Source organism: Desmodus rotundus, chromosome 2, assembly GCF_022682495.2.
Source record: "Desmodus rotundus isolate HL8 chromosome 2, HLdesRot8A.1, whole genome shotgun sequence".
NCBI classification, from domain to species: domain Eukaryota; kingdom Metazoa; phylum Chordata; class Mammalia; order Chiroptera; family Phyllostomidae; genus Desmodus; species Desmodus rotundus.
This window is the reverse complement of record NC_071388.1, coordinates 187,295,959-187,322,538: the sequence shown is the minus strand read 5'-3', so window position 1 is coordinate 187,322,538 and position 26,580 is coordinate 187,295,959. Positions and strand designations below refer to the sequence as shown.

The following is a 26,580-nucleotide window of genomic DNA, read 5'->3' as shown; positions in this document are numbered from 1 at the left end:
TGAGCTTGAGGAACCCAGCCACGCAGGGCTGTGCACGCCAGGAAATGGCATTTGGATTTTATTCCAAGTGCAGTAGGAAGCCTCTGGATACTTCTGTCAGGTAAGTGGCACAAACTTATGTTTTAGGTTCTTCAGACTATTGTAGGGAGACGAGAGGGAAGAAGGCAGGAGGTGGCAGCAAACGCCTCCCCAGGAAGAACGGTCAGGAGGCGCCTGCAGTGATCCACGTGACGGATGACTGTCTTACTTTCAAACAAGATAAAATGTGTAGAAGCCACCTCTTCCTCTTTTTTACCTCCTTTGGTTCCTCATCCCTGCCTTCTCCTTCTCTTGCTTTCATTCATTTTCCGAGCCCACGCAGAGGTCCCTATCCTGCAGGTGGTGCACAGTTTCAAACACACTTTCTCGCCCCCCCCAGGCTTGTCTGTGAGGAACAGCACCTGCTGTGGTCACAGGCTAGCCTGACCTCTGCAGGACAGAAAAGCACAGGCACCCAAGAAGAGCGCCCTCTGGTAACCTCAGCAGACGGGTGCGAAAAAGCCAGAGGGGCAGAGGAAGAGGCTGCAAGGGGCTGGGGCAGAAAAAGCAAATCACCAGAACCAAGTTACTAGATGGCGCTCTACCTGAAAGGAATTGAAGAAGAGCTCACAGTGCATCCGGATCTCCCACCCGAGCCCAGAGAAGGAGTGGGGCAGGCACACAAACACGATGTAATGCACTCCGAAGACCAGCACCAGGACCAGCGTGGATTTGGCGAGCTTTCTGCAAGAGAGTGCAAAGGCTTTTTATTAATCAATTTAGAGTGCCTTTCCATAGAGACAGCTTGCTAGAACAAAACCAAGCTTCGCAGAGCTAATAGGGGCCAGCTTTTCCCATCTGTCTGGATCCCAGGGCTTCTGCTGGTTTTTCCCCTCCCTCCTCTTCCTGTCACTTGTATACTAAATCAGGTAGTTTATTCTCACTTCCTATGATTATTATCCCCTAAGTCTCTCTAATCTCATTTCTGCTCTTCTTGCCTAAAGGATACCATTTTCAAAAAGCCGTGAAATGCCTTATTTTTTTCAGCCCCAAGTCCTCTTGAACTGCTATGTTTGAGATTTAAGTAGTATTCCCTCCATTTATATTAACTGTCTTTCCTTTCATAGGCTTGTTCATTTGACTTGGTTTGTTCATCTTAAAATCAACTATTCCCTACTTTCTTCGTACACTTGAATCTCCATTTATCATTTCACGTTTTGTTATGTGCTACAGGTGGTCACCTTCTCTAAGCAGTCTATGTCAAATGTTCCATCTCAAATTGTCTGTAGTTCTAGATTTCCTTTTGGGGTTTGGGGGGCTGAAAGCGAATCAATATTACTTTATTTACTTTAACTGCCTTTCTACACATATTTTCTTGCATATTTGGAGGAATGCTAGGTTTTCCCATTTGATGGGTTGACTCTAAAATGGCCCCCAATGATTCCCACGTCCTAGTATTTGTGTCCTTGTTAATTCTCGTACCTTATATGTGGGCAAGACCTGGGACTTGCTTGTAGTGAATAGAGTATAGCTAAGATCACTTCTGTGATTATGTTGCATAAGACTGTACTTTTCATCTTACAAGCAGATTCCCTCCCTTGTTTGGTTCAGTGAAGCAAATGACCATGCTATGAGCTGCTCAGCTGAGAAGTCCACGTGGCAAGGAGACGTGGCACGTGGCCAACAGCCAGCAAGAAAGCGGATCCTGCCAACAACCACATGAACTTGGAAGTGAATTCTTCCCCAGTCCAACCTTAACATAGGACTGCAGCCCTGACATCACCACTGCAGCCTTGTAAGAGACCCTGAAGCACAGGGCCCGGCTTAGCTGGTACCCGGCTTATGCCCTGGTAATCTCAAACCATTTTAACCTCCTTCCTTTCTCACTAGGCTTCCCTCCAGGTACTTTTTCTTTCTTTCTTTCTTTCTTTCTTTCTTTCTTTCTTTCTTTCTTTCTTTCTTTCTTCTTTCTTTCTTTCCTTCCTTCCTTCCTTCCTTCCTTCCTTCCTTCCTTCCTTCCTTTCCTTCCTTCTTTCCTTCCTTCTTTCCTTCCTTCTTTCTTTCCTTCTTTCTTTCCTTCTTTCTTTCCTTCTTTCTTTCTGTCTTTCTTTCTGTCTTTCTTTCTGTCTTTCTTTCTGTCTTTGTTACTTATTAACCTACTTACTTATTTTTCTTCTTGGAAATGAACTGTGTGGGCAAGTACTATCATACAGGACTGAGACTGAAGGAAACTGGACTCAGGTTCCAGACTTGACACTAACTACCCGTGTGATCATGATTCAGTTCTCTTGTCTCCAACGTGAGGGATGGGGCCTAGAAGTCCGTTGGAACCCTAACAGTCTAAGGCTTTACTCGGATCATCTTCCAGACACATCCTTTATCCTATCATAATTATCTTTTCGCTCCTGCAGGAGCTGGAATGTCCCATAATTCATAGTGAAATGCCTGATTTAGACATTCGGGGTTGCACATTGCTCCGCCTCATTCTCCTCTGCCTCTCTTACCTCTGTTTAGACCTGGACCATCTGCTCCTCTTGACTCAGGGCCGTCTGGTCGGCCTCCCATCCAGTTTGCCCACTACCCTGTGGGCTTTCTCCTATGCTGCTCCTAGTCCTCATATCTCATACCTTAGGTCACCTACAACACACTGAATTTGAACATTCAACCTTACATCCATTTTATTCAAGGCAGCATTCCTGATAAGACTATGGGTTTCTCTGATCTAACTAATCCTTTCAACTTTCAGAGGCTCCTTGGGATGTGCTTGTCCTCCTCCTGAATCCTGACCAGCGAGTGTACCCTGCTTCCATCACCGCGTACACGGTCAGGACACATAGAATGCCTTCATGGCATTTTAATGCAGCCGAATCACATAAAGGGGGACAGCATTTGCAGAACCTTGGAAGTCTTGTCTAATATCCCACTGAAAAGAAAATTGTGTTTCTTCCTTTAACATGAATGGGTAAATCCCCCTGGAAACTATTTTCAAATCTAGCTAACTTAGCTCCTACTGTGTGTGCCTGGGAGCGAAAAACTAGTTTAAAACAAAAAATAAAGCAGAGAAACACACCGTGAAATGATCAAAAGTTTAGTAAAAGTTTAGGGACAGTTTTGTTCCATGCAGAGTGAGAAAAAGTTGTCAAAGACTAAAATTTAGTAGCTATCCTGCTAGCTCAGCCATCCGGGTTTTCTCTCTTTGTCAATGACCAGACTCTTGTACAACTCTCTAGAGATAAAAGTCAATTTGTAGAAAACAGACAGTACTTGAATTCATTTTCAATTGCTATGTAACAAGTTTAGTAGCTGAAACCAAACCCATCTGTTATCTCTCAGTTTCTCTATGCCAGAAGGCCAGGCACAAAGTAGTGGTGTCCTCTGCTCAGGGTATCACAAGGCTGGAATTAAGGTGTTGGCCAGAACCACATTCTCACCTGGACCTCAAGGTTCTCTTCCAAGCTCATCCAGACGAGCTCATAGCAGAGCTCAGTTCCTTGCTGTTGCAGGGTTGCTGTTGGCCAGGGGTCTCTCAGTTCTACAGGCTTCCCTCAGACTGTTTTCAGGTCCCAGCCCTAGGCTCTCACCACGTGTCAGATTACTTCTTCAAAGCCAGCAAGAGAATCTCTCTCCAGACTGCGGGGATGAAGTCTTATATCACCTTTGCCATATAATGTAGCCTAAATCTGCCTCTCAGAGCAGTTCAAATAATGGCTGTCCATAGAAATGCAAATTGTGTCCAGTGGAATGCCGCTAATTATAGCCCTGTGGATATGGACATGTTTTGCTAACTCACATCCATTTGTCAATTCACTTCAGCACTCATTATTCTCTTTTAAACACAGTAATGTCTTGTCAGTTCCTTCATCAATGAGTCAAATAAAATTTTCAAAATGTGTTCCTTTATATTTGTGTAAGTTATGGTTACATCCTCTTTTAAAACTGATCCTTCAAAGAGAGTGAACAAGTTAAAGTAGTGGTGTACCCCAGGCCAATGTACACATGAGTCATCTGCCTGTCTATTCACTTATAAAGATGGACTTGCCCACACAGCAAATCACTCAGCAACCCTGGGCACCCTTGGTTCAGGGTCCATCTGCTCACTGATGTACTCTGTACATCTTTGCAGCCCAGCTCTCTGAAAAGGCACAGCTGCCTAGTGAGATGACTCGGGGGTGAAAACTGGAAGTGGCCCATAGGATAAGCCATGAGAGGAATACAAAAAAGTCAATGCTTCGTTGGACTCAGTGTCCTACAAAGAAAACAGATACCCAGTTCTTGCAATACCTCTTCCTGGGTGATCTGTCCCCGGGTAAAAAGGTCTGAAAAAATCTCTACTTGTCTTTTGAGAGTTAACTTAGCTTTAAAAGAAATACTGTTTCTCCCTTTTCAATCTCTCTTGGCCTTGAATTAATCTTTCCTCCTTTTCTGCACATGCATCCCTCTCTCTCTAGCTCTCTGTCTCCATCTCTTTCTCTCTGGCAACAACCACGTGAGAGAACTTTTATGGTCCCATGTCCAGGTGAACATAGAGGCAAAGTATTCATCTGAAGTTACACACTTAGTAGTAGATTCCACTTTCAAATCCATCCTCTTTACTATCAAACTGCATAACAAATATTCATTGAACTAATTCCAAAAATATAAATATTAAATATGACCTTTGTCTAATATTAAATGGAAAGTCAAATTAGCCAAAACATTCAAATGTTCTTTTCCACTGAATCTTGCATTTCTCATATCTCCCATGTTCTTCTAGTCCTGGCAATTTTTGCTTAATTTGCAAAGGAATTGAGTTGTAATTTAAAAGAGAAAAAGTGTATTAGTTCTGGTGTAAAATCGGATCAATTAATGGATTCACATCAACCTTGTTTTAAAATGAGTGACTGTAAATTACTGTCATGCAGGATGACACCTGCAGGGGGTACTGGGTGACAGGCATTGGGGTCTCCCTGTGTTATGTTTATAACTGCGTGTAGTTCCACAGTTACCTCAAAGCACAAAGTTTTTAAAACTAACTGAACTAATTCACTTCAACTTTAAGCCATTGTAGGGATGAAGTGATATCGTAGACTGTTCAGAAGCCTCGACATGTGTGCAGGCTCACCTGGAGGGACCTGTTTTCAGTCCTTCAGACTGGAATGTGCAAGGAAGTGTGTTTAAAAATGGTTTTAGGTGCCACAGTTTGGAAATACATTTTTTTCATTTTAACAAGAATATTTGAATATTTGACAAAGATAATAACTGAGTAAAATATAAGTTTAAAGGTACAAAAATGAGTGGGTGTAAATTTAAACACTCTGTTAAGCCTCCTACATATGAGGAACATCACCGGGATGAACACAGGTTCCATTTTCCCGAGTCTCTTTGTTTAAAAGTCAGAAGCTATTCGATCGGGATCCTCTGCAGCCTCAGAAACTGCGTACTGAATTGATTTCCCGAATCCCTGCCAAGCCGGTTCCCACAGTTTTCTATCCAAAACGAAAGTCATTTCCCACTACATTTTTGTCTGTAGCTCAACTTTGTTAAAAATACCAAATGTTTCTTCTAAGAACAAAATGTATTTTGGCTGAAAAATACTTTCCCTGACAACTATTAGTCTAGACCATGTTCTAATTAATCACTTCAAACTTAAGAAACTTCTGGGCACCAAATTATTTTAAATTAATTATGAATTCTTTTTTTAAAAAAGGATTTTATCTATTTATTTTTAGAGAGAGGGGAAGATAAGAAAAAAGAAGAGAGGGAGAGAAACATCAATGTGTGGTTGCCTCTTGCACATCTCCCACTGGGGACCTGGCCCACAACCCAGGTGTATTCCCTGACTGGGAATCGATCCAGTGACCCTTTGGTTCAAAGGCCAGCACTCAACCACTGAGCCACACTAGCCAGGGCTGAAATTAACTATGAATTCTTAATAGTAGAATATTTTAATCCTTGGTAAATTATTCTCTTCAATTATTCTGTGAAATAATCCCCATGAATAAACACAAAATACTGTCTACTCTATTTTAAGATGATCTACCCTTTGCTCTCTCCAGAGTTTCTCCAATCTCTTGGGCGACTTTTTACTGAAAATACAAGTTCGTATCATTCAGAACTTCAGACATAAGTTGCTTTTATTCAGAACTAGAGAAACAAGCAGCTTCCCAACACCGTTGCACTTTTCCACTTTCTGAAGAAGAATGAAAGGCTACTTCTATTTTCCATGGTTCTATCACTCATTGGCCTTTGTCTTCGCCAATGGGATGCGACATGAGACAAGCTGTATTAGAGCAGCAAAGGTCCCTCACTGTAAACTCTTGCACACAATTCGTATTACAACACTCTCCCTTGCAGTACACTGGAAATAATGAGCTTGCCACTGCTGGTCTGTTCATCCCGCCTGCCCCCGTCCAGACTCCAGTCTACAGCTGCAGTCTTTTCAGCCCAACAGAAATGCTGCCGAAATGCCGAAGGGGAGTAATTCAACAAAGAACCTACGGAACATTTGTGAGATGGAATCAAAATGCTGACTATGATTTCTTCCTTCCTGTGTCTGAGACAGCACCGCATAGTTTATAGGAAAAATCCCAATCTGATAATAACAAATATATATATAACAATTTAAGCATACTAGCAATGTTTGGGGTTATTTATATTTTCTGCCCTGGCCAGTGTAGCTCAGCTGATTGCAGCATGGTTCTGTAAACCAAATGGTGATGGGTTCAATCCCCAGTCAGGGCACATACCCAGTTTACAGATTCAGTCCCTGGTCTGGGGCCATACAAGAAGGCAACCAATTGATGTTTGTTTCTCTCTCTCTCTCTCTCTCTGCACCTCTCTCTCTTTGTCTTTCTCGCCCTTCCTTTCTCTCTAAAGGCAATAAAAAGCATCCTCAGGTGAGGATAAAAAAGTTTTAAAAATATATTTTCCTAATAAATATATATATACACATATATTTTCTGATAAATCACGAATTGAACCAAACAAAAATACTCATTCATAAATTTACATCTTAGAAACATTTCAAATCAATTGATATCTGTTCTTTACACTAAATAGTAACTGAACGTTTCCTCTGATGGATGCCTGTCCTGGAGTTACCTGTATTGCCTTCTTGTGTCATGCCCGACCGCATTGGTCTCCCAAATTTTGGTGGCCAGAACTCTAACCGTATTCAGAAACAGGACGAAATTCAGCTGAAAGAGAAGGTAATTACAAAGAATCATTAAGTTTGTCTTCAAGATGTTTATCAAATGTATATAAATCAAACTTCTTTACATTCAAAGACTGAAAATGACCCATTCCATAAGCATCAGGGAGGGACTTTGAGACCAGATATTGGGGAGCTAGTGACTTTTGATCTGCCCCCATGAAGACACAAGAAGAAAACGTTTCAACAGCCCTGGAAGCCAGAAGCATCAGGGGCTGATCTGCCAGAATCCACAGGGAGTTTCCAAACCAAAGTGCAGATCAAGTCCTATTGCAAACTGAAAGGATAAAGGATCACAGCTATTATATAAGTGTAACCAACTGGCCTTTTTGAAATAAAGTCCCAGCTTCTGCCTCTATTTTAGGGAGAGAAATAAGAGTTGTTTGGGGTACGCTATCTCTCTCTCTCATAACGTATGAAAAATATTAGGTTAAATAGATAAGGTTTTAGGGCAAATAAGATGCTGTATAAGAAAAGCACCCCCCAACCCCGCTCTCATAGGCAATTAAATTGAATTTGAAATTTAAGTATAGGCACCACCAGAGACAATCAAGTTCTGGCTTTAAAAATGAAGGTTAGGTATTGGTAGGATAAGCCCTTTTATGTCGGAGGGCCTCAAGGACCAGTGAAGAGATTCAAAATGAAGACAAAGAACAGGACCTCCAGGCCTGGGGTCTTAGGAAGTGGAATCCTGCCTCCTTGAGCCCTTCATTCAGGCAGATGCCTGCAGTCCTCAGAGCTAGGGGAATGCAGATTGCCAAGAGTGGACTTGCATCGATGCCAGAGCAACAGCCACAGGGGAGGACCCAGCCAGTGCTGTGTTCGTGGGGATGCCCTATCTTGCAGTCTTCAATCATCACTGGAATTTGGAGAATTTGGGTTATTGGGTGATTTGCGTGCCCCACTCCCCATTCCAGCTGATCATCTGTGTCAGCCCTGAGGCCCCCGCCGTCCTCCCACTGAGCACCCAGCAGGCCCTGCTCATCAACTGCACAGCTTTCCATAGGGACTGGGAGTTAGAATTCAACTTATAACTAGGGACAGCATCTATGTATAATGTTAAAGCTTTAACCTCATTTGAAGTTCTAAATGTGGCTGATTTAAAAAAGGAAAGGGATTCTGGAGTGGCGAGCTCCCTCTGAGAAAGGAATCAATTTGGTATTTGCAATTCCGTCAAAGACTAGATGGAATTTTGTCCATTTTACTTCCCTCTCTTACCCGTCATCCCTGTCACCCTGACCCCTTGTTTTTCATGACTGGCCTCCTTTAATCACAAGTGGGGCAGATGAATCACTGACCCAACGGCCGCAGAGAAGCTTAGGTCTTGTTTGTTTCCTTCTCCTTGTATTGTACAAATACACTGGATGTATTTTAAAACTAATCACTTAAAATTTTTCTTAAAGGCTTTTCATTAAAAGTTCCACCTTATTCCTTCTTCTGGAATTCCCTCAGGTGTCCTGAGAGGTTTTGGGGGGAAAAACCATTTATAAGAAAAAAACACTGAAAACCTGGATATGTACACTAAGAAGCTTGCAGTCTCCTCTAGAGCCACTACTCGGCCAGTCATTCACACTAGCTCATTATTCATACGATGAGCAAGCCCGTGACACACACCGCTAACTACACGTTGAACACTGAGGTTCGTTCTTAACGTGGGCACACAATGCTGCTGAGTCATGATAACTATCTAAAAATAAGTAAATACACCAAAATGAGAATGTCTCCCTGATGTGTTCAGAAGAGCTGGAAAGGACCAATGTTCTCAATATGTGACTCAATGGTACTTAATGACCTTGCATTTACCACCTAAATCCTTTCATGTGACAATTTTGGGACCCACCTTGGGAAATATCAGTGTAGCTTAAATCCTATTGTCACTAACAGCAAAAACTGTGGACTCGAGAACCACAGTTTTTCAGCCTGGGTTTGACTCCCACTTTAGCACTTTCTAAATGTGTAACCCTAAGCAGGTTATATAACCTCTCTGGGACTAAAACTGAGACTAATGAAAAGAACTATCTCAAAGTTGTTTGAAGGCTAATACAAAAAAGATTCTGAGACAGTCCTGAAGCAAAAGGCACTCAAAAATATCTATTCATCAAACGATTAATAGAAAGTAAAAGATTTCACTCTGTCTAGGGACAAAAGAAAAGACTTTTGCCCTGGCCATGAAGCTCGCTGGGCTGGAGTGTGGTTCCTGTATGCCAGGGTTGCAGGTTCAACCCCCACTCGAGGCACAGGCAGAGAATCAGCCAGGGAATGCATGCATGGGTGGGACAAGAAATGCATCTCTCTCTCTCTCTCTCTCTCCCCCCCCCCACCATTCCTCTCTCCTTAGATTCAATTAATTAATTAATTAATTAAAAACATTTCAGTAAGGGTAAAATTGAGCAGGGACTAGACAGACCATTTGATCATCTAGCAGTGGATGATGGGTGGCTGGAACCAACTAACGTAGAATAAAGGAAACAACTGATTAAGACAAACACCACAGAGTTCCTCCTTTTCTTTTCCTTACCTGATAAATTCAAGGTCACAGATTTCTGCTGGAACCAAACCTGTCTCCACCCCATATGACTGGCATCTTCGAGCCCATCTCCTAAGGACCCATGAACAAGTCTGCTCAGTTTCCCAACCTGCAGTCTTCTGTCTGTGCTTTTATTTCTATTCAGTTGTTACGGTCTTTCTGATTTGACACGGGTGTAAATGCAGGTCCTCACGTCTCAGGGAGCAGTGCTTGGTCAGAATGCATTACATTTGTCGACTTCACCATTACTGCTTCTAGACCATGCCGCCCTGCCTGCTGTTTCCCCCACCCTTTGGGCAGAACACCCTGTTCCTTCTAGTGATGCTCTGGAGGGCCCGGGACCCAAACGATGCCACATCCTCTGTTGTCACTTAGGAAACCTTCCTCTCACGTTTTTATGTCATGTAGAAGAATTTAACAATAATCCTCAAGTCAACATCAAGATGCTGCCGGTGCACAATTAAGTTATATTCAGAGAGAGATTTATTTTCAGAAACAAATTAATGTTTTCTAATGACTCTAGTTCTCTTTAACATAATTTTAACATGTGAACAAAACACAGAAAATAACAGTGCTACAAGTTTAGATTCTAGGATTCCAAATCAAGTGGTTCCTTCCAAATTTGTACTGAGTGAGGTCTGTGATTATCCTTAAAACTCAATTAGTTGGTTTTGACTTATTCCAATTAGAACCTATAAATACTCATCCTTTGCAAATGCCTTTATTCTCCTAAATTTATATTGCTTAGCAATTCTGATCACAGTTTACTAGATTTTACTTCCAAGTATACAAAAACCAAATTAATAGAATCTATACTATTACAATTTCCAAAGCCAGAATCAAGTGAGGGATCCAGCTCACATTTGAAATTCTTGACAAATAATTTTTAACAGCATATATGGGCTTAACTACTGTATTTAATGTATAAAACTGTGCTACATATAATGTAAGACTAAAAAGGAAACCATTTATCCTAAAGTTAACACATAAAAACACTATAAATATTGCCATAAAGATGGAAAGATCCTTTTCCATAAATTCAAGAAGCAATCTTTTTATTTATTTATTTTTTATTGAATTTATTGGGCAAAAAACAATCTTGACATGGTTTGCAAGTGAAACGACCATGGTCAACAATAGCGGTTATAGTACTTGTTCTGTCACACAAACTGTGTGACCTTTACCTGCATGGGCTCTAGTTTCCTTCTCGAGGAAAATGAAAAGGTTGCATGAAATGGACTCAGAGTTTGGAAATTATACTTGCTTTGTGCTCTTATTTCCCGCCTTCCCGCCTACCTTCCCTAGGATATCTCATTTGTAGGCATGGTTTATTTTTTCGACAAGTATTTACTGAATGACCACTATTTGTCAGGAAACTTGCTAGGTGCCGGGAACACAGTTTAGAAAAAAATATGGGTTTTGTTCACTTAACCTTGCAACTTAGGGGGCAAGACGGCATCAACAAACAGTCAGAAGCATTAGGCACTGTAACGACCTTGAGAATTAAAAATCTCATTGTGCCATGCAGGTGACAAGAGGTGACTTAAATTAGAAGGGGAGTATCAAGGAAGCCCCAGTAAGTGGAATTTAAAGTGAGGAGCGAAAAAGGAAAAAGGAAAAAGGACTCACGAACACGGACAACAGCGTGGTGATTGCTGGAAGGAAACAGGTATAAGGGGACTAAATGGTAATGGGAAAATACAATAAAGAAATAAAATAAAATAAGAAGGAAAGTTAGGAGTAGAAGGAAGCGCATCCCAGCCTTGCAGGGGCACAGGGTACAATGAAAGGCACAGATGGAGACCAGCTCACGAAACTGGAGGAAAACAACGCAGCTGAGGCGCAGCAGCGGGCGGGGGCAGGCAGGAGTGACCCGGTCTTCCCTAGCCTATCAGGGGTGTTTGATTTTATTATAAAAGTACTGGGAGTTCATGGGGCAGAGACACTGACCCTGAAGTTAGAATTCCAGTTCCACCTCTTACTAGCTGTGTGTGACCTTGGGCAGTTTCCCCATTTAGAGTAATGGGGAGGATCAGAAAAATGAATATGATACAGCACGTAAAACAGCCCCAGCTATGGTGAGCACTGTGCAGCATTTGTTGCCATTAGCATCATTCCTAGCTTCAGGCTAAGAACAGCTCAGCAGAAGGACCACAGACAGAAGGCTGAGATGGGGGTCCAGGGCTCACCCCTCCCTTACTGATGGGCTCCTTACTGCAAAGGAAATTGCGATGGCCCTAAATTGTAATAATGCAACAAAAAGGTAATTCTCAGTGAATAGAAAGGTGCTCTTGAACCTCTTCTCTAATTTCTGAGATTAAATGGATGGTGTAAATACTTAAGAATTCTTGTTTTGGAGCTGTTATAATTTCAGTTCAAGAAGATGAAAATGGCCTTTTCTACCTAACTTTCCTCCCAAATTTACTGAGTGTACCATCACTTGTACTTTTTCCTCGCCAATGGCAGATCTTTTAGACTGTCTATAACCACTATACTGCTTCGCTTTGCAAGTTAGAAACCTCAGCAAATAAATTTCTCAGTGTCAGCCTTGAATAAGGGTCTGGTCCCCAACCTAGACCCTCCCAACAGCTATTGCTGCGATGTGAGAGTTTCCTACACTTTGCTGGAACAAAGTGGCAAACTTTCTCCGGGTTTTAGCAGCAGCTTAATCATGCATCCTTTAAAAAAGGAAAAAAAAACTACCCAGGCTTTTGAACTTACCCCAATAGCTGCTAAGATTGGGGCTTGATAAATCCACTTGATGTCCCCAGCACTAAGTTCCCAGCATCTGAAACATGAAAAAAAGCTTTCACAAATAAATTGGCAAAGCAAACAAGCAATGAGAATTAAGCAGTATTTTAAGTTTACCAAAAACTCCAGCCCCAAGCTTTTAAAAAAGAAACAAATAAACGGAAAAAAAAATCTTGTAAAACACCCAACCCAGTAGGAGAAAAATGTGTAATGGACCCTGGTTTCCATACTATTACCTATAGAGTATCATAAATATTGGTGAATTATTCCCAAGTAACAAGAGTCAAAACCACATTTCCAGAGCCACAAAAAAAATTAGTCTTCTAAATGATGCACAGCTGACACTTTATTTTTATTATCATTGGAATGATGAAGTCCTCTCACTTTCAGCAGTTAGAGCGATTCTGTTTTAAAACCTCACAACTTATAGAACACCGACAATAATGCAAACCATTCTTATCCAAAGGAATGCAGTAGGAAACTTACAATAGGCTCTCCATTCTTAGGGTACGCCCACTCAAATCTCCTTTTGGAGTGAACGTTCTCTGTCCTAAACTCTAATGGTCCCCACAAGACCTGCAACCAGGGGAGCAATGGGCGGCAGCAGCTTGTCCTGGGCCAACCCCCTGAACCTGTCTCCAAGGCCCCTTTTACTCTGACTTTCCAGTGAGTTTACCACGGCCCCGCGTTGGCTCATTTCTCTCCCATGAAATTTCTACAGAGCCAAAGCAGCCCCGACTAGGCTGGCTCCTGGTGTTTCTTCTATGCTAGGCCCTTTCTTGTTTCACTGCCCCAGCTTTAATAAATGTACTCTCAAGATCAAAAAAAAGGAAAAGAAAGAAGGAAAAGAAAATGTACAATAATGGAAATGATTCTTATTGATAGGAATGCAATAGAAAACTGAACACAAGTGATTTTTGTCCATAGAAATAAGAATTAGCACCAGAGGTTAGGTGGAATATAATTGATTAGTGACTTGTGAATATTGACTAGTTTTTGCATTTATTTATAAATTTATTTCTTTTATTTCTCCTTTGAAGCAGTAATAACATCTTACTGGTTCGGTCACTTATTACTAAGTTAAAAAAAAATCTTAGACAGGTGATCATGAATATTTGTATAAGATCCATAATGTTTCATTTTTAAAAGTTTTGGGCAGTATTGATAAAAAACACTATATAACTTACCTAATTGTCATATTGATCTTTTACTTCCCTCCCACCCAACCAGAATTTAAGTTTTACATGGGCAGAATCATCTGGTTCTTGTCCTCTGTTGCATTGTAAGTGCCTAGAATAATACGTAGCATATAGGTATAAATATTTGTTGAACTGAAATGAATTCAAAGTAACTTTGACTCAGCCTCACCCAATTTGGTCTTTCACTAGAATAACTAGCATAGAGTTGATTAAAATTACTTCCACTTAAAACTTCGATGTAGAACTTCAAAGAAATTATACATTTTTTCCTTTTTATTGAATTTATTGGGGTGTCATTGGTTAATAAAATTACAAAGGTTTCAGGTGTACAATTCTATAATACCATAACAATGTAGATAACATTAGCCTTCGACTGCTAAAAAATCCAAATAGCATTCAGAGATAAAGGCAAGTAAAAATGCAAAGACAACGAAGAACTGAGGGAAGCTGAGGAACGGGGAGTGTGGGAGCAAGTAGTGGAAGGCTGCACCTGAAGATGAGGGTCTAGAGTTCAGATTTTCAGAAACAGAGACAGATTCTTTATACAGTCCACACGCTCACATAGTGGGGCATTTTTTTCACTGCTTAGCAGACAAATTATTTCTGAAGAAAATACCTGGTAACTCAAAATAAACATGTGGGCTCAAATTAAAGACAGGGTCCCAGGAGCTAACAAAAATATACTGTCCTGAAATGTACACAACTTGAGGGTGTTAAATGGGATTCTGTCAGCATGAAAGAATGGTCAACACAAGTGCAGTCAGGTTGAGTTAAAGCTGTCTCTTTTTAAATCATTTTTCATCGAATGTAAGTGCACCACTCTGCTCAGGCGGCCGTTACAACATGTTACAAACTGGGGGGCGTAAATAGCAGACGTTCATTCCTCCCGGTCTGAAGGCTGAAGTCCGGGGCCTAGGTGCCAGCCTGGTCCATTCCTGGTGAGGCTTCTTCTCCTGCCACCTTGCTGTGTTCCCATGAGACCTACACTTTCTGTGCACATGGAGAGACAGGAAGCCCTGTAGTGTCTCTTCTTACAAGGACACTAATCCTATCGTGTCAGAGCCCCACCCGTCTGACCTCATTCAACCTGAATCACCTCTGTATGGACCCTGTCTCCGAATACAGTCCCATTGGGGGTTAGGTCTTCCCCAGATAAAGTTTGGAGAGACACAGACCACTCCGTAGCAATCAGATTGGCCACAGGAGCACACAGCAGGCACCTGAATGCTTTTCTACTTTCTCCTTTTCTATCTTTGACTCATCATTACTACAAACAGAAATAGTATGAAAAAGTGAATGTTTCAGTATCCATCACATGTCCCCTGAAGAGAAACATAGACAAATGGGGAGTGGGGTAGTGATTCACTTCGATGGATTCCACTTCTAATATGCATTTGTTTTATTGTTTAAAAATATGTAATTATACTATAGAAGACAAAAAAACAAATGGGAAGGATGAAACCCAGAGTTTTCACTAAATATAAATAAGTAATAAGTAGGGCACATATATGTTAAACACAGGCATTACATACATATGCAGCAACTGGGCACTAAATATTCACGATACACCAAATATATGAGGTACAACAATATTCTGGGTATACAGTAAATGCTTAATATTCATGGCATCTTAATTCAGCCACTGACTGGTAAAACCCATGCCCACATGTGCTTTGTGCCCAAGCATCTCAAATAAAGCCCAGAGCTGTTCAGCTGGCTACCTGGGAAGCTACAGCTGTGGTCCAGCGTACCTGCACCTGCATCTCTCTGAGACACCAAGTGGGTGTCATTGGCCCGGGGAACTTTCTGGCTGTGGGTCCCCTGGCTGCAATCTCATCTCTGGTGCTTGTAACCACAGCACCAGTGGTGAAAGCTGATGTGGCAGATGGAGCAAGAGAGGAGATATGAATATTGCCCATCCCAAGACTCAGGTCCCTCCACCTACTTGCACCATATCCTAAGTGTGTTAACTTACCCATCAATTTCCCCTTGTATCAAACTGATTTCACAAGCCGTGGAATTTGAGCATCCTAATCTAGGCTGTGAGTCTTTCCATTCCAAGACCTCTGGGATGGACAGCTTGCTGGTAATGTATCAGAGGCTACCATTACATCAAGGTAATTTCCCACATGGCATCCCTAAAGGGTGATGCCATCGAGTGTGAATTCCAAGTAGCAAGTCTGCATCTTGAGGAAATCTGAGGCTCTCTCTTTGCCTCTTCTTTTCACTCACCTTGCATCAGCCAGAGTTGCCCGTGCCACGGCCCAGGCTGCAACAAACACCGCTGGGAACCCTGCAATCAGAAAAGGATCCAGAGGCTGTATTTCTTTTAAGATTAAGGGATTTCTTTCTTATATTCACCACACATAAAAATATACTATTAAAAGTTGAGAAAGGAAAAATAGGCATGAAAAATGTTAATATGTGAACAAGAAAAAGTCTAATTTTCATCCCGTCCATTTGCGAAGTGAGCCAATAGGGATGTTGTTTGGTCCCAAAAGTATGAAGATGGAGGTTGGCTCAGTTTTCATTTGAGAGAGGTGGGGTCAAGCCTTATTGGAAGTGGACTGAGGTTCCCGGGGCCAGAGCAGGCAGTGGCTGGTGCATTCAGGCGTGACTCCTGACAGCCACATGGTTTCAAGGCAGAGTAGAGCAACAAGAGGGACTCATGAGGAGCTGCAGGAAGGCTGTTGTTTCAAAAAATTAGAAGTTTTCATTCTAAAAGTGGAAAAGGCTATTCTGCAAATTACAAAATCAGAAAGTTTTGATCAGTTTAGCCTCTTTTTCTTTTGTGTGTGTGTGTATTCATATTGGCCCAAGACAGAAGCATTTGCAAGCATTAAAAGCTTAGCAAAGGGTGGTCTGTATGTTAGTGTGACGAGTTTGCGCTTCCTCAGTGATAAACCCCTTGTGAGCTTGTCATGTCAAATCTATTACAGTGAGTTTCCACGAGTCTGTTGCCCCCAGGAAAGGCTGGCTATTCGGTTTATGGTAATAGTTGATTAGACTTTGACATCACAAAAAGAAATTACAAACCATAACTTTTATGGAACATTGCATTAGGGGACCAAAGGATTTGATGGATAATTTTCATTATGTGGCTTTTGTAAAGAAGATTTTTAAAAAGAGAGAGAGAGAGACCATACTGAAAAAAATTACAGAAGCCACAAAGCATCTTACAAAGGGAGAGAAAAAGTTTTCATCTAACTTAGAACATTTTCATTAAACACAATATTAAATTCTTTACTTTTTAACAACACATTTCTAATGTTTCAGGTATTACTTCTTAGCAAAAAAGTGAACAAAGAAACAGGTTCAGATGAAAAAACTTTCATGCAAAAAAGGAAATAAGATGAAACTAGACAACAGAGAGGTCTCCTCAGCAAGTGACCTAACTGAATTTAACCTCAACCTGCCTGCGAGACTATTAATTTTATGATTCTATATCCCGATTTTACTTATTGTTGGTATATAATTCCTACTTTTAAAAATCTGCTTGAATTCTGTCTTCTAGAAAAATTGGTTTTGTCAAAACAGATTGATTACTTCTCAGGTTCAACTCACATATCCTATCTCTCTCTCTCTCCCTCTCTATCCAGCCATCCGTGCATTTGCCTCCCCGTTTACCCAGGGTCTGACCGTACATCCGGTAAGCATTTCTCGTCTGTCTTGTGTCAAGGATTGTTCTAGTCTCTGAGGGTAAAACAATGAACAGGTAAACAAAATCCTTGTTTCTCCAAGACTTAGAGTGGGGGAGGCAAAATGAATAGTACAACTTCAGGGATCAGTGATGTTATGAAGAAAACCAAGAATGGTACCACGTGACGGAGACGGCATGGCTCCTTCTGACAGCATGGTTCAAAGGGCCCGACAGGGTCCCTCTGCTATTCTGCCACCTCGGCTACTGTTAAAGAGCGGTTGTCTTCCTTTGAGCTAAGTGTCCACCTTCTCTCATCTGCAGGTCTTACCCTCTGCTTCCTTTACAATCTCCTGATCAGGCAATTTCCCGAATGATGTTCTACTACATGCATTGATTAATGGTGCTTGATTTAGAACTATGTTTTAGATGATAATTAGAGCAAACATATTATATCAGGCACCATGTCTTAATAAAAATTGCTTTTCTCATCCTCTTGGAAGACTCCCATTGACAAGACTAGCATTAAGACCACCACGGAGGAATAAAGAACAGAAACTGCTTAGGGGCTCTTTAAGGTTGTTTTGACCACCAACCTTAGTAACACATTACTACATAATTGAGAATACATAATTATAGGGAAAATGTTTGAAATTCGACGTTATTTTAAATTTAAGTGTCCATCTAATGTAAATTTGAATATTACTGAATACATGCATTTACCTTGAGAGATAAGTTATTTTCGTAAAATATCTCAGCATTAATAAGTGACTTTGAGACAGAGGCAATCTCTGGTCTAAGAATAAGCAGACTTGGGTTCTGGTGAGGCTCCGTTAGTATTCTCTTTTCAAATGAAGGTTTGAACTAATAGTCAAAAATACTTTAGCAATTAGACCCTTTCTTCAAATAAAAACATATACAGCAGCCCACAGCAAAAAGACAGATGCTTTGAAGCCAAAGAGGGGAAATAGGTTCTTCTCGTCTTGGTCTATGTAGTTTCATCTTGTTTTAAACACTTCAGAGGCTTCACAGAGCCCTACCTCAACCTTGTCCTAATCCTGTGGTGCTATTCCAGTCTTGTGAAGTCACAGAATGATCATAGAGTTAGTCCTAGAAGTCAGGACATGGGGACTCCTTGATTGGCTACAGAGATGCAATGTCTTAGAAACAAGAAACCTGGACACCCCTGGGGATCCAGTATATTGACTGCCCTGACATGAAGCCCCGGGCTGTGCCTCCAGGTCCCTCACTATTCAGGGCAGGATGCTGCAAATCATTCCCTGCTGGTCCATTCTTTAAGGAACCTAGAAGTCCCTCATGCAATTTTGGCAGAATTGTTCTCATGGGAATCTAAGCCAGTAGTGAATAAAAGCATCTCTCTCAGGAAAACTGCAGAGCCTTTGAAAGTCTTGTTGTTACAAAGAAGACTGTCTATATCTGAAACTGTAGAAAAGCTACCTCCTGTTGAGATGAAATTATTACAGGAGACAAAAGAAATCTTTAAAAAGTATATATCTAATTCATAATTGGGCCACAAAATGCTCTCGCAGACTAGAACAAGGCATTATAAAACAGGACCAGTCTGAAACAGAAGAGCTGCAATGGAAAAGAAAATATGTTTACTGAATTAAATATTGCCAGTGGGCAGAAACTGTAGAAAATCAAATTGGTGGAGAGGAGGTAGAATCTTGAAACCAAGTAAACCCACAGAGATAAATCTGCATCATTGTTACAAAGGCGAATCTAAAGTTGGCTATCACATATTTTCATTTACAGAAGTAACAATCTATATAATTTTAAATGACTGAGTAATACCCAAAATTACATCTTAAAAGTGTGGGAAGAGTGATAAGCAGAGAGTTCTAAGTTCCTTATCTTTTATAAGGTAGAGCCAAAATATGATATTTTGTTGAAATTAATGGGTAATATAATTTTTACTTTAAGGTAGTTTTCAGTAGAATTAATAAAGATATTAAAAATCATAAGGGAGGAGAGAGATTTTTCTCTTTTAAATTATGTTTGAAGCAAACAATGAGATTTTTAAGTATGTAAAGCTGTAATATTGACTATCAAAATAATCATATAAACAGATTTTACGTTTATTTATTTCTAGAGCATGAGGAAGGGAGAGAGAGAGAAAGAGAGAGACATCAATGTGTTGGTCCACTATTTATGCATTCACTGGTTGCGTCTTACATGCACCCTGACCAGGGATCAAATCTGCAACCTGGGGTATCAGGATGGTGCTTTAATCAACTGAGCTCCCTGGCTAGGGCTAAACAGATTTTATAAATTAAATATTGGAATAGAATATATATCATCAGAACAGACAAACACAAAGCAAAATAACCTAAAGGGTCAGACTGCATGCTTCTTGGGTGTGGGGACTCTAAACATATCTCTGCATTTCAATTGTATTTACTGCCAAATGGATATAAAATAGTATTTACTGGATTGAGACCATGCTATACAGAAATAATGAAACTGGAGATGTAGCACCTTCTCCTATTATTTTCAGAGGGTATAGAACATGAAAACATTCTACATGAAAGCTTGGCAATAGGGATATGACTACGTGCTATAACCAGAAAAGGCGCTTTTATAGGATAATATGTACACTCTGACATTGCACTTAACAGCTGAGAAGTAAGAATGGCTCCTTGGCCCCGCCCACGTGGCTCAGCTGGTTGGGTGTTATCCCACAAAGTGAAGGATCGCTTGTTCCATCCCCAGCCAAGGCATGTGTCTGGTTTGCGAGTTCAGTCCCTGGTCCAGGCCAGTACAAGAGGCAACTGATCAATGTTTATCTCTCACATAGATGTTTCTATCCCTCTCTCCCTCCCTTCCCCTCTCTCTAAAAATAAGTGAATAAAATCTTTTTTAAGAGTTTAAGGAAAAAAGAACGGCTGCTGAAATGGAGGTAAATTACTTTCAATAAAGCTAATGAAACAAGACTGACACCTTTTAAATATAGAACTAACTATATTTTTTTAATGTGTAGTTAAAAGGACAAAATGGAGACAAGAATAAAGTGCCATATTTATGAGAAAACTGAGGCAGAGATGAGGAAAATGAAGAACAGGGCTGGTTGAAAGCAAAGAAACATACTCATCATCAGTTTTTGGCTTCACTCCTCTGTATATCTTATTTTAAGATATAAAGATGTAATAAAGATGTGTAAAAGCGGTAATTTTAAATATTTGCCTTCAATTTACTAAAGGTCAGATGTGACATCTGATCCTCTTTAGGTTGTGATTTCCTTCCCTTCCAACGGATTGTTAAAAATCAGCAAAATCAATGTGAATGATGTAACTGCACACCCAGCTGAAGAGAGCTAAAGTTACAGTGATTGCGTCCAAATGAGTAACAAAGGAGCCCCAGCAAGCTCTCGTCTCCGGTGAAGCCAGTAAATCACACCCTTGCAAGAAAAGAAAGGAATTATTCTAGCAAAGCAGCTGTAATGTTTTCGATCATTATTTTTCTCATAGGAATTTGGAAAAATGAGTAAGAAATAAAAATGTTTTAAGATCAGACTCTCAGTATTGAGGGAAAAATGGTCTATTAATCAAACATACTTACTTTCTTAAATAGATGTGTTTGAGTAGCAGAGAGAGAGTCTTCAAAGAATATTACTACTCTTTTAATTATATATGTACTAAGCTGGAGCATTTACTTGTTAAAAAAGTGTAGTTTAAGAGAGAGGGACTCAGAAGATAGACCAACTCTAGAATCATCACTCTATAAAGATTGGTATTAGGATTTCAGACTATTGTCAGTTGAGTGAGCATATTGCATATAAATGCTTTCTCATAGTGAGCTTGCATGTATCTCCTACTTGCTTTCCTGTATGTTCTTAAGCCATTTGATAAAATGATTTCAAAGAATGATGCATATCTCTTTATTATAGTTATCATTCCTATCACAATACTTTTGTGAACAAATTAATCAAAGTTGTTTTTAAAAAGGTAAGAAACTCATATTTATATAGAAGCTCACTGGACTTTTTTTTAATTCTGTTTTCCCAAGAAAGACTTGAAAACTCGTTTCCTGGGTTTCAGTGAAACAAAGTTCTGACCACTGGAGGGGCAGAACTGACTGATTCAGCCCAAATAACATTTCATGGGAAAGTTAGCTATCGAACCAGTGAGTAAGTAGAGAAAAAAGAATTTATTACAAGTGTGACCAGTGCTGTAGAAATCCAAAAATATATAATGTAATTTAACATTTATTGATAAACGTGTTAGTGAGTTAACACTTCACTAATGTCGAGTAATCATGTAGGTATCCATATGTAATTTTGACATGAAGACAAAATGGGCCAAGAAATATTCTGATTTTGGAGAGGGGAAAAAACCCTTCAAATTTGATCTGGAGCCACTTAGTTAAATTTTTTGCTATGCTGAGCACCTCATAATTTAATATTAAAATAGCAATCCCAATACGCAATTGCTAATCTTGAAACTTCTTAATATTAACCACATATGAGTTTCAATTTCTCTCCAATTAAACAAACACCCTTTTCTCCACATCATGTTGCATTCGTGCCTAGTCCAGTAATCCCTTGAGTGCTGATAAGGCATTTTCGAACTGTGAGCTGAATATCTTTTTTTTTACATTACTTATCCCATAAGGAATTTGAATTGTTTCTGTCTAAAAGACACGGTAAATCTACATAATTATTTTGCGATTTTTATTGTGACATGCAGTCAAGATGGTCTTATAAATTCTTTTCTGGCATTTTTATTAGACAACCTACAAACACAAATCAACGATGAGCCATTTTAGCTTAGAAATTCAAAAATTGAAAATTTTAGGATGAAATTATTGCCAACTCAGGACATTGGCATAAGATATGAACAGAGTAGTTCTAAATGTGTAATGCAAACAACGTGTTCTCTTGTATTTCCACCAGAAAATCCTCTCAAGGATCTGGCCCGAGAGCACGGGCCATATGCTAACCATGAAAAGCTTGTTGACACTGGGAGAGTTATAGACTTGCTCTTATAATTTTCCTCAGTGAGCAATGAAGGAAAAAGAGGAAGGGATAAGATGAGATGAGGAGGGATTATTGCAGGAAAATGGCTGAAAGAATGTTAATGATGGGCATGACAGAAAGCCCTAAAATCCATAATGTAGTTTCAAAGAAAAAGAGACATAATTTCCTTACCCCAGCCTATCAGGGTGAAGCCCCACAGGTATTTGGTGTCGGAAAAGAAAGCCACAAAGATTAGACTATGCAGGTAGAGACCTTCCACCAAGATCCAATAGTAGTTTGTAGCCAAGAAGTAAATAAACATCACAACCGCCATCTTGCACCCAATCTGTTGCAAATAAACCAGAGTTGTATTATATTAGAACTCCTAATGCTACTGAATACCAGCATTAGACGACTGAAAAGCGACTCTTCGTTTTCTTTTTCATAATCTATCTTGACATATCAAGGCCAAGGCTGTTGAAAGAAACTATAACAAAATTATTTTTACATAGCGCTTTGTCATTGTTGACACAATTGCAGATGTCCCCCATTTTCCCTCTCTTTGCCCCCCTCCACCCAGCACCCACCAACCCTGGCCTTCACCACATTGTAGTGTGTATCCATGGGCTATGCATGTATGCATATGTGAGGGGGGACCCAAAAACAGAATTTATTTATAAAAAATTGTGTATTTATTCTTACATATTAAACTTCAGTCACCTTCAAAGTACTCTCCATTTGATGCAATACATCTATTGAGATGTTTTTTCCACTGCTCAAAACAGTTTTTGAACTCATCAATTTTGATGCCTTTTAGTGTTTCTGCCATTTTTTGTTTCACCTCTTCCACATCAGCAAAACATTGCCCTTTGAGAACTTTTTTTCATTCAGGGAAACAACAAAAAAAAGTTCCTCTGGGCAAGAACAGGTGAATAGGGAGGGTGGGGTATGGGGGTCATGCAGTTTTTGGTCAAAAACTGGTGAACATTCAGTGCAGTCTAGGCAGGTGCTCTTGTAAATCACACATCATGAAATGAAAAGTGTTGAAAAAGTTTTCAAAAAATTTCACTGAAGCCAAACGCAGCCTCTCACAACAACACCAGCTGGTACACTGATACAGATGGGCTCCTGAAAACACACCTAGCAGGGAAAGACTGTACTATGAGGGGCCCACCCTCCAGAAGATAATTGCAGGTTTTGGGGGGTCTCCCACCATATGTTCTTTCTTAAGATAATAAGTTTGATTCTATTTTTAAAATAAGATTTTTCTTAAGAAATTATTAAAAAATCACTTTTCCTTAATTCTTCCTGTTTATAAAAAGTATCCATGATCATTAGAGAAAATGAGGAAAGTATAGAAAAGTATAAAGAAGAAAATATTATCCATCATTCTACCATAAATTCATTTTATTCTGGTATTTTTTATGCCTCAAAAGTCAATGACTTAAAACAATAAATACATCTTATGAATCTAATGATGATTGGCTAGGTGACTGTGCTGATCTGGGCCAGGCTCAGCTGATCTTGACTGGCTAGGCTTCCTCAGAAAGATCTACCCTCAAATGGCACACTTTCACCTCCACTTGGTTCTGCTGTGTAAAACAAGTCACAAAGCCAGTCTAGAATCACAATTTGCAAAGGGCAAAGATGCAGAGAGGGCATTGATTCTTACCAACAAGACAATTAATCTACTATACTTAATGTCTAAACATACTGCTTCAAGGATCTAACTAACTGAAACAGTGGGTGATTCTATGTAGTACATAACACCAGGATATTTAACAGCAGGATCAAGAATCACAGAATATTATATTGAAACAAGTCTGTGCATCTATAATAAAGGACCTAAATGTCATGGGCTTTTAAATTCCAAGCTTCTGGTTTTGGAATGGTGACAGCTGTTATGGGCCATACCTCAAATGCCATTCCAATCATGTGCTTTTTGCAGTTTCCATTCCAGAATATTCTTGAATGAGTGATTAAACATGAGAATTGAGAATAGAATTGAGATAGTAAGCATCAGCATACAAATTAGTCATCCACTTCAGTTAGTCCAGAGATAAAGATAAGCCAAAACAAGTTAATACGTATTCAGTGGCCTGTAAAATTTTACTTATGTGTAATGTTGTACAAGTCAGTAATGAGAGAAAATGGTGAAAACACTTACATATTGGGATTTGCCCATAGGAGGCGTATCTATGAAATCCTGTAGGTCATCCTGCATCATCAAGGACTGCAGCTCCTTCACCCCTATGTGAGCGTGGACCACTCTGTCCTTGACAAAGATGCTTGCAGCTCTCAGCATGAAAGACACAAACAAGTGCAGGTGGATGTAGTTCCTGGTGCAATGCAATCGTCTATGGAGAGAGAATAAGCAGTTACAGATTCATCTAAAAATAGAAATGGGCAAAGAAAATATATAAATGAGCCCAACCCCCTCACCCCAAAGAAGAGGAAAATATAATAAACCTGAACAAAGACAGAAACCCATTATCATACATTTTCCAATGGAAACAACTGGGATCAATAACTGAAATGTGACTTTTCAGGAATTAACTTCAAATTTGTCCTTATCTGCTACCATGTTCAACCAGATTTTGCAGTGTTAAATATTACCGTCAATTATACTAGAGCGTTATGTTGTTCTGTATGTTGGTTAATGGAGAACCACTTGAACAGAGATAAACATTGCTAAGACTGTTAACTTTTGCATTTTCAATACATTCTCTATAAGAAAAAGTAAGGTATTGTTATAGCATTATACAATTTATTTTCTAGGCCCGATGGAGAATAAACAAGCTTATTTTAACATAAAAAGCTTTGAAACTATAAAAGGATCATAAGCACAAGTGAAGTCAGTAACATACTTAGTTTATTAGATACCATAACACTAATTTCCAGTACGGAAGGCTAACTCCAAAAAAGAGTTTTTCTACAACTTTGATGAAAAAAAAGAAAAGAAAAGAAAACCTCTGGGGAAAGGGTTGTATAATCTGGTCAAAAGGCCCAGCTCTGCCATTGCTTGATTGTGAGAAAACACAGCTTCCTAATACTACTTCTCTTCCAAAAGTACCCAAGAGTAAGGGGCTAAGAAAACTTTTAATCCAGTAACCTCTTTCTCTATTTCATAACCAGAATGGGAAGGTCAGATAAAAAGAAGCTACATTTAGACATTCTGAAAGTATTACATGCTAATATGTTAGGGACATATATTTATGTCCCTTGTGCCCAGCTGGTCCTCTCAGATTGGCTCTCCATGGGGAGTGTCCTCACAGGTAAGCAGCACTTGGCCAGAGAGTTTATCAAGTGTAATGACAATTATTTACTGCGATTAGTGACATCCCAGTATATAGCAGGCTTAGATTTTTCAGACTCAACACTATTTGTTATCCGAAGAAAGGAAATTTTTGTTTTGTGAAACAGAAGAGTTTCTGAAATTCTTGTATGATATTTTCTGTATAGTATAGCAATTACATAGAAAGTAATTATTTAAAAATCCACTATTAAATACTGTGATGAACTGTTATGTAAATTGAAGAATTATTAGTCACGCGTAAGCTCCTGAAATTTTACATTTCTCATGAATACTTGTGTATTATTCTGAATAAGCACAGCTAAGCCTGGTGTGTGGAATGACTGCTGGATAGGAGTCAGAAAATGAAGGTTCTGTTCCCAGCTGGACCACCTATCCCCTGTGACCTTGGACAATGAGCTTCTGTTTCTTGGTCTCTAAAATGGGACAAGACCTGCCAAGCTGATTCCATAAAGATATTCTGAGGAACCCCTTTGTAATCTCACAGGTGTGATTGTGGTACCTTTCTACTTAAACCTATATTGTCTCCCTGTTACCTACTTTTAGAAGACAAAATTTGAAGCCTTTGACAAGGAGCTTGCAAAACCTAGTGCCACAAAATTCAGTCTCTTCCTGGACATTCCAACATGGCCACTCCTCCCTGCACACCGAGTGCCCCGTTTGTGCAGGACTCTTCTATTTCCCTAACTGTACTCTGCTCCTTGGCACCTCTGCCTGCTGCACATTCCGTTCTCAGCCTCTGGGATGTGCTGAATTCCTTCCACCATTCAAAATCAGCTCACATGTCTGTTGTTCTGGGAAGTTTCTCTCACCTTGTCAATTTCGGACTGCCTCCTTGGTGTTCCCAAGGCCTTTTATACAATAGAAACAGATATTACAGTACTAACAATATTGTATTTAATAATTACAGTACTAATACTATTTTATTCAATGGGCTGGTTTCTCCCAAGGGTGTGTATACTATTTTTCTG

At 39.9% G+C, this 26,580-nt stretch overlaps 1 protein-coding gene across 3 annotated transcripts in view; it reads right to left on the bottom strand.

Moving 5' to 3' along the window:
• Positions 1–26,580, bottom strand: part of PTH2R (parathyroid hormone 2 receptor) — a 62,218-nt gene that overhangs the window by 6,523 nt on the left and 29,115 nt on the right. For all 3 annotated transcript variants that reach the window (XR_006655969.3, XM_024564265.3, XM_071220697.1), the window contains 6 exons: positions 24,464–24,653; positions 22,489–22,642; positions 15,917–15,977; positions 12,456–12,522; positions 7,099–7,193; positions 624–762 (listed from right to left, as the gene is read on the bottom strand). Coding sequence is in view for 2 of the 3 variants with exons in the window: in XM_024564265.3 (XP_024420033.1) it covers positions 624–762; positions 7,099–7,193; positions 12,456–12,522; positions 15,917–15,977; positions 22,489–22,642; positions 24,464–24,653 (706 nt within the window). In the remaining variant the exon portion in view is untranslated. The remainder of the gene's footprint in view (positions 1–623; positions 763–7,098; positions 7,194–12,455; positions 12,523–15,916; positions 15,978–22,488; positions 22,643–24,463; positions 24,654–26,580) is intronic.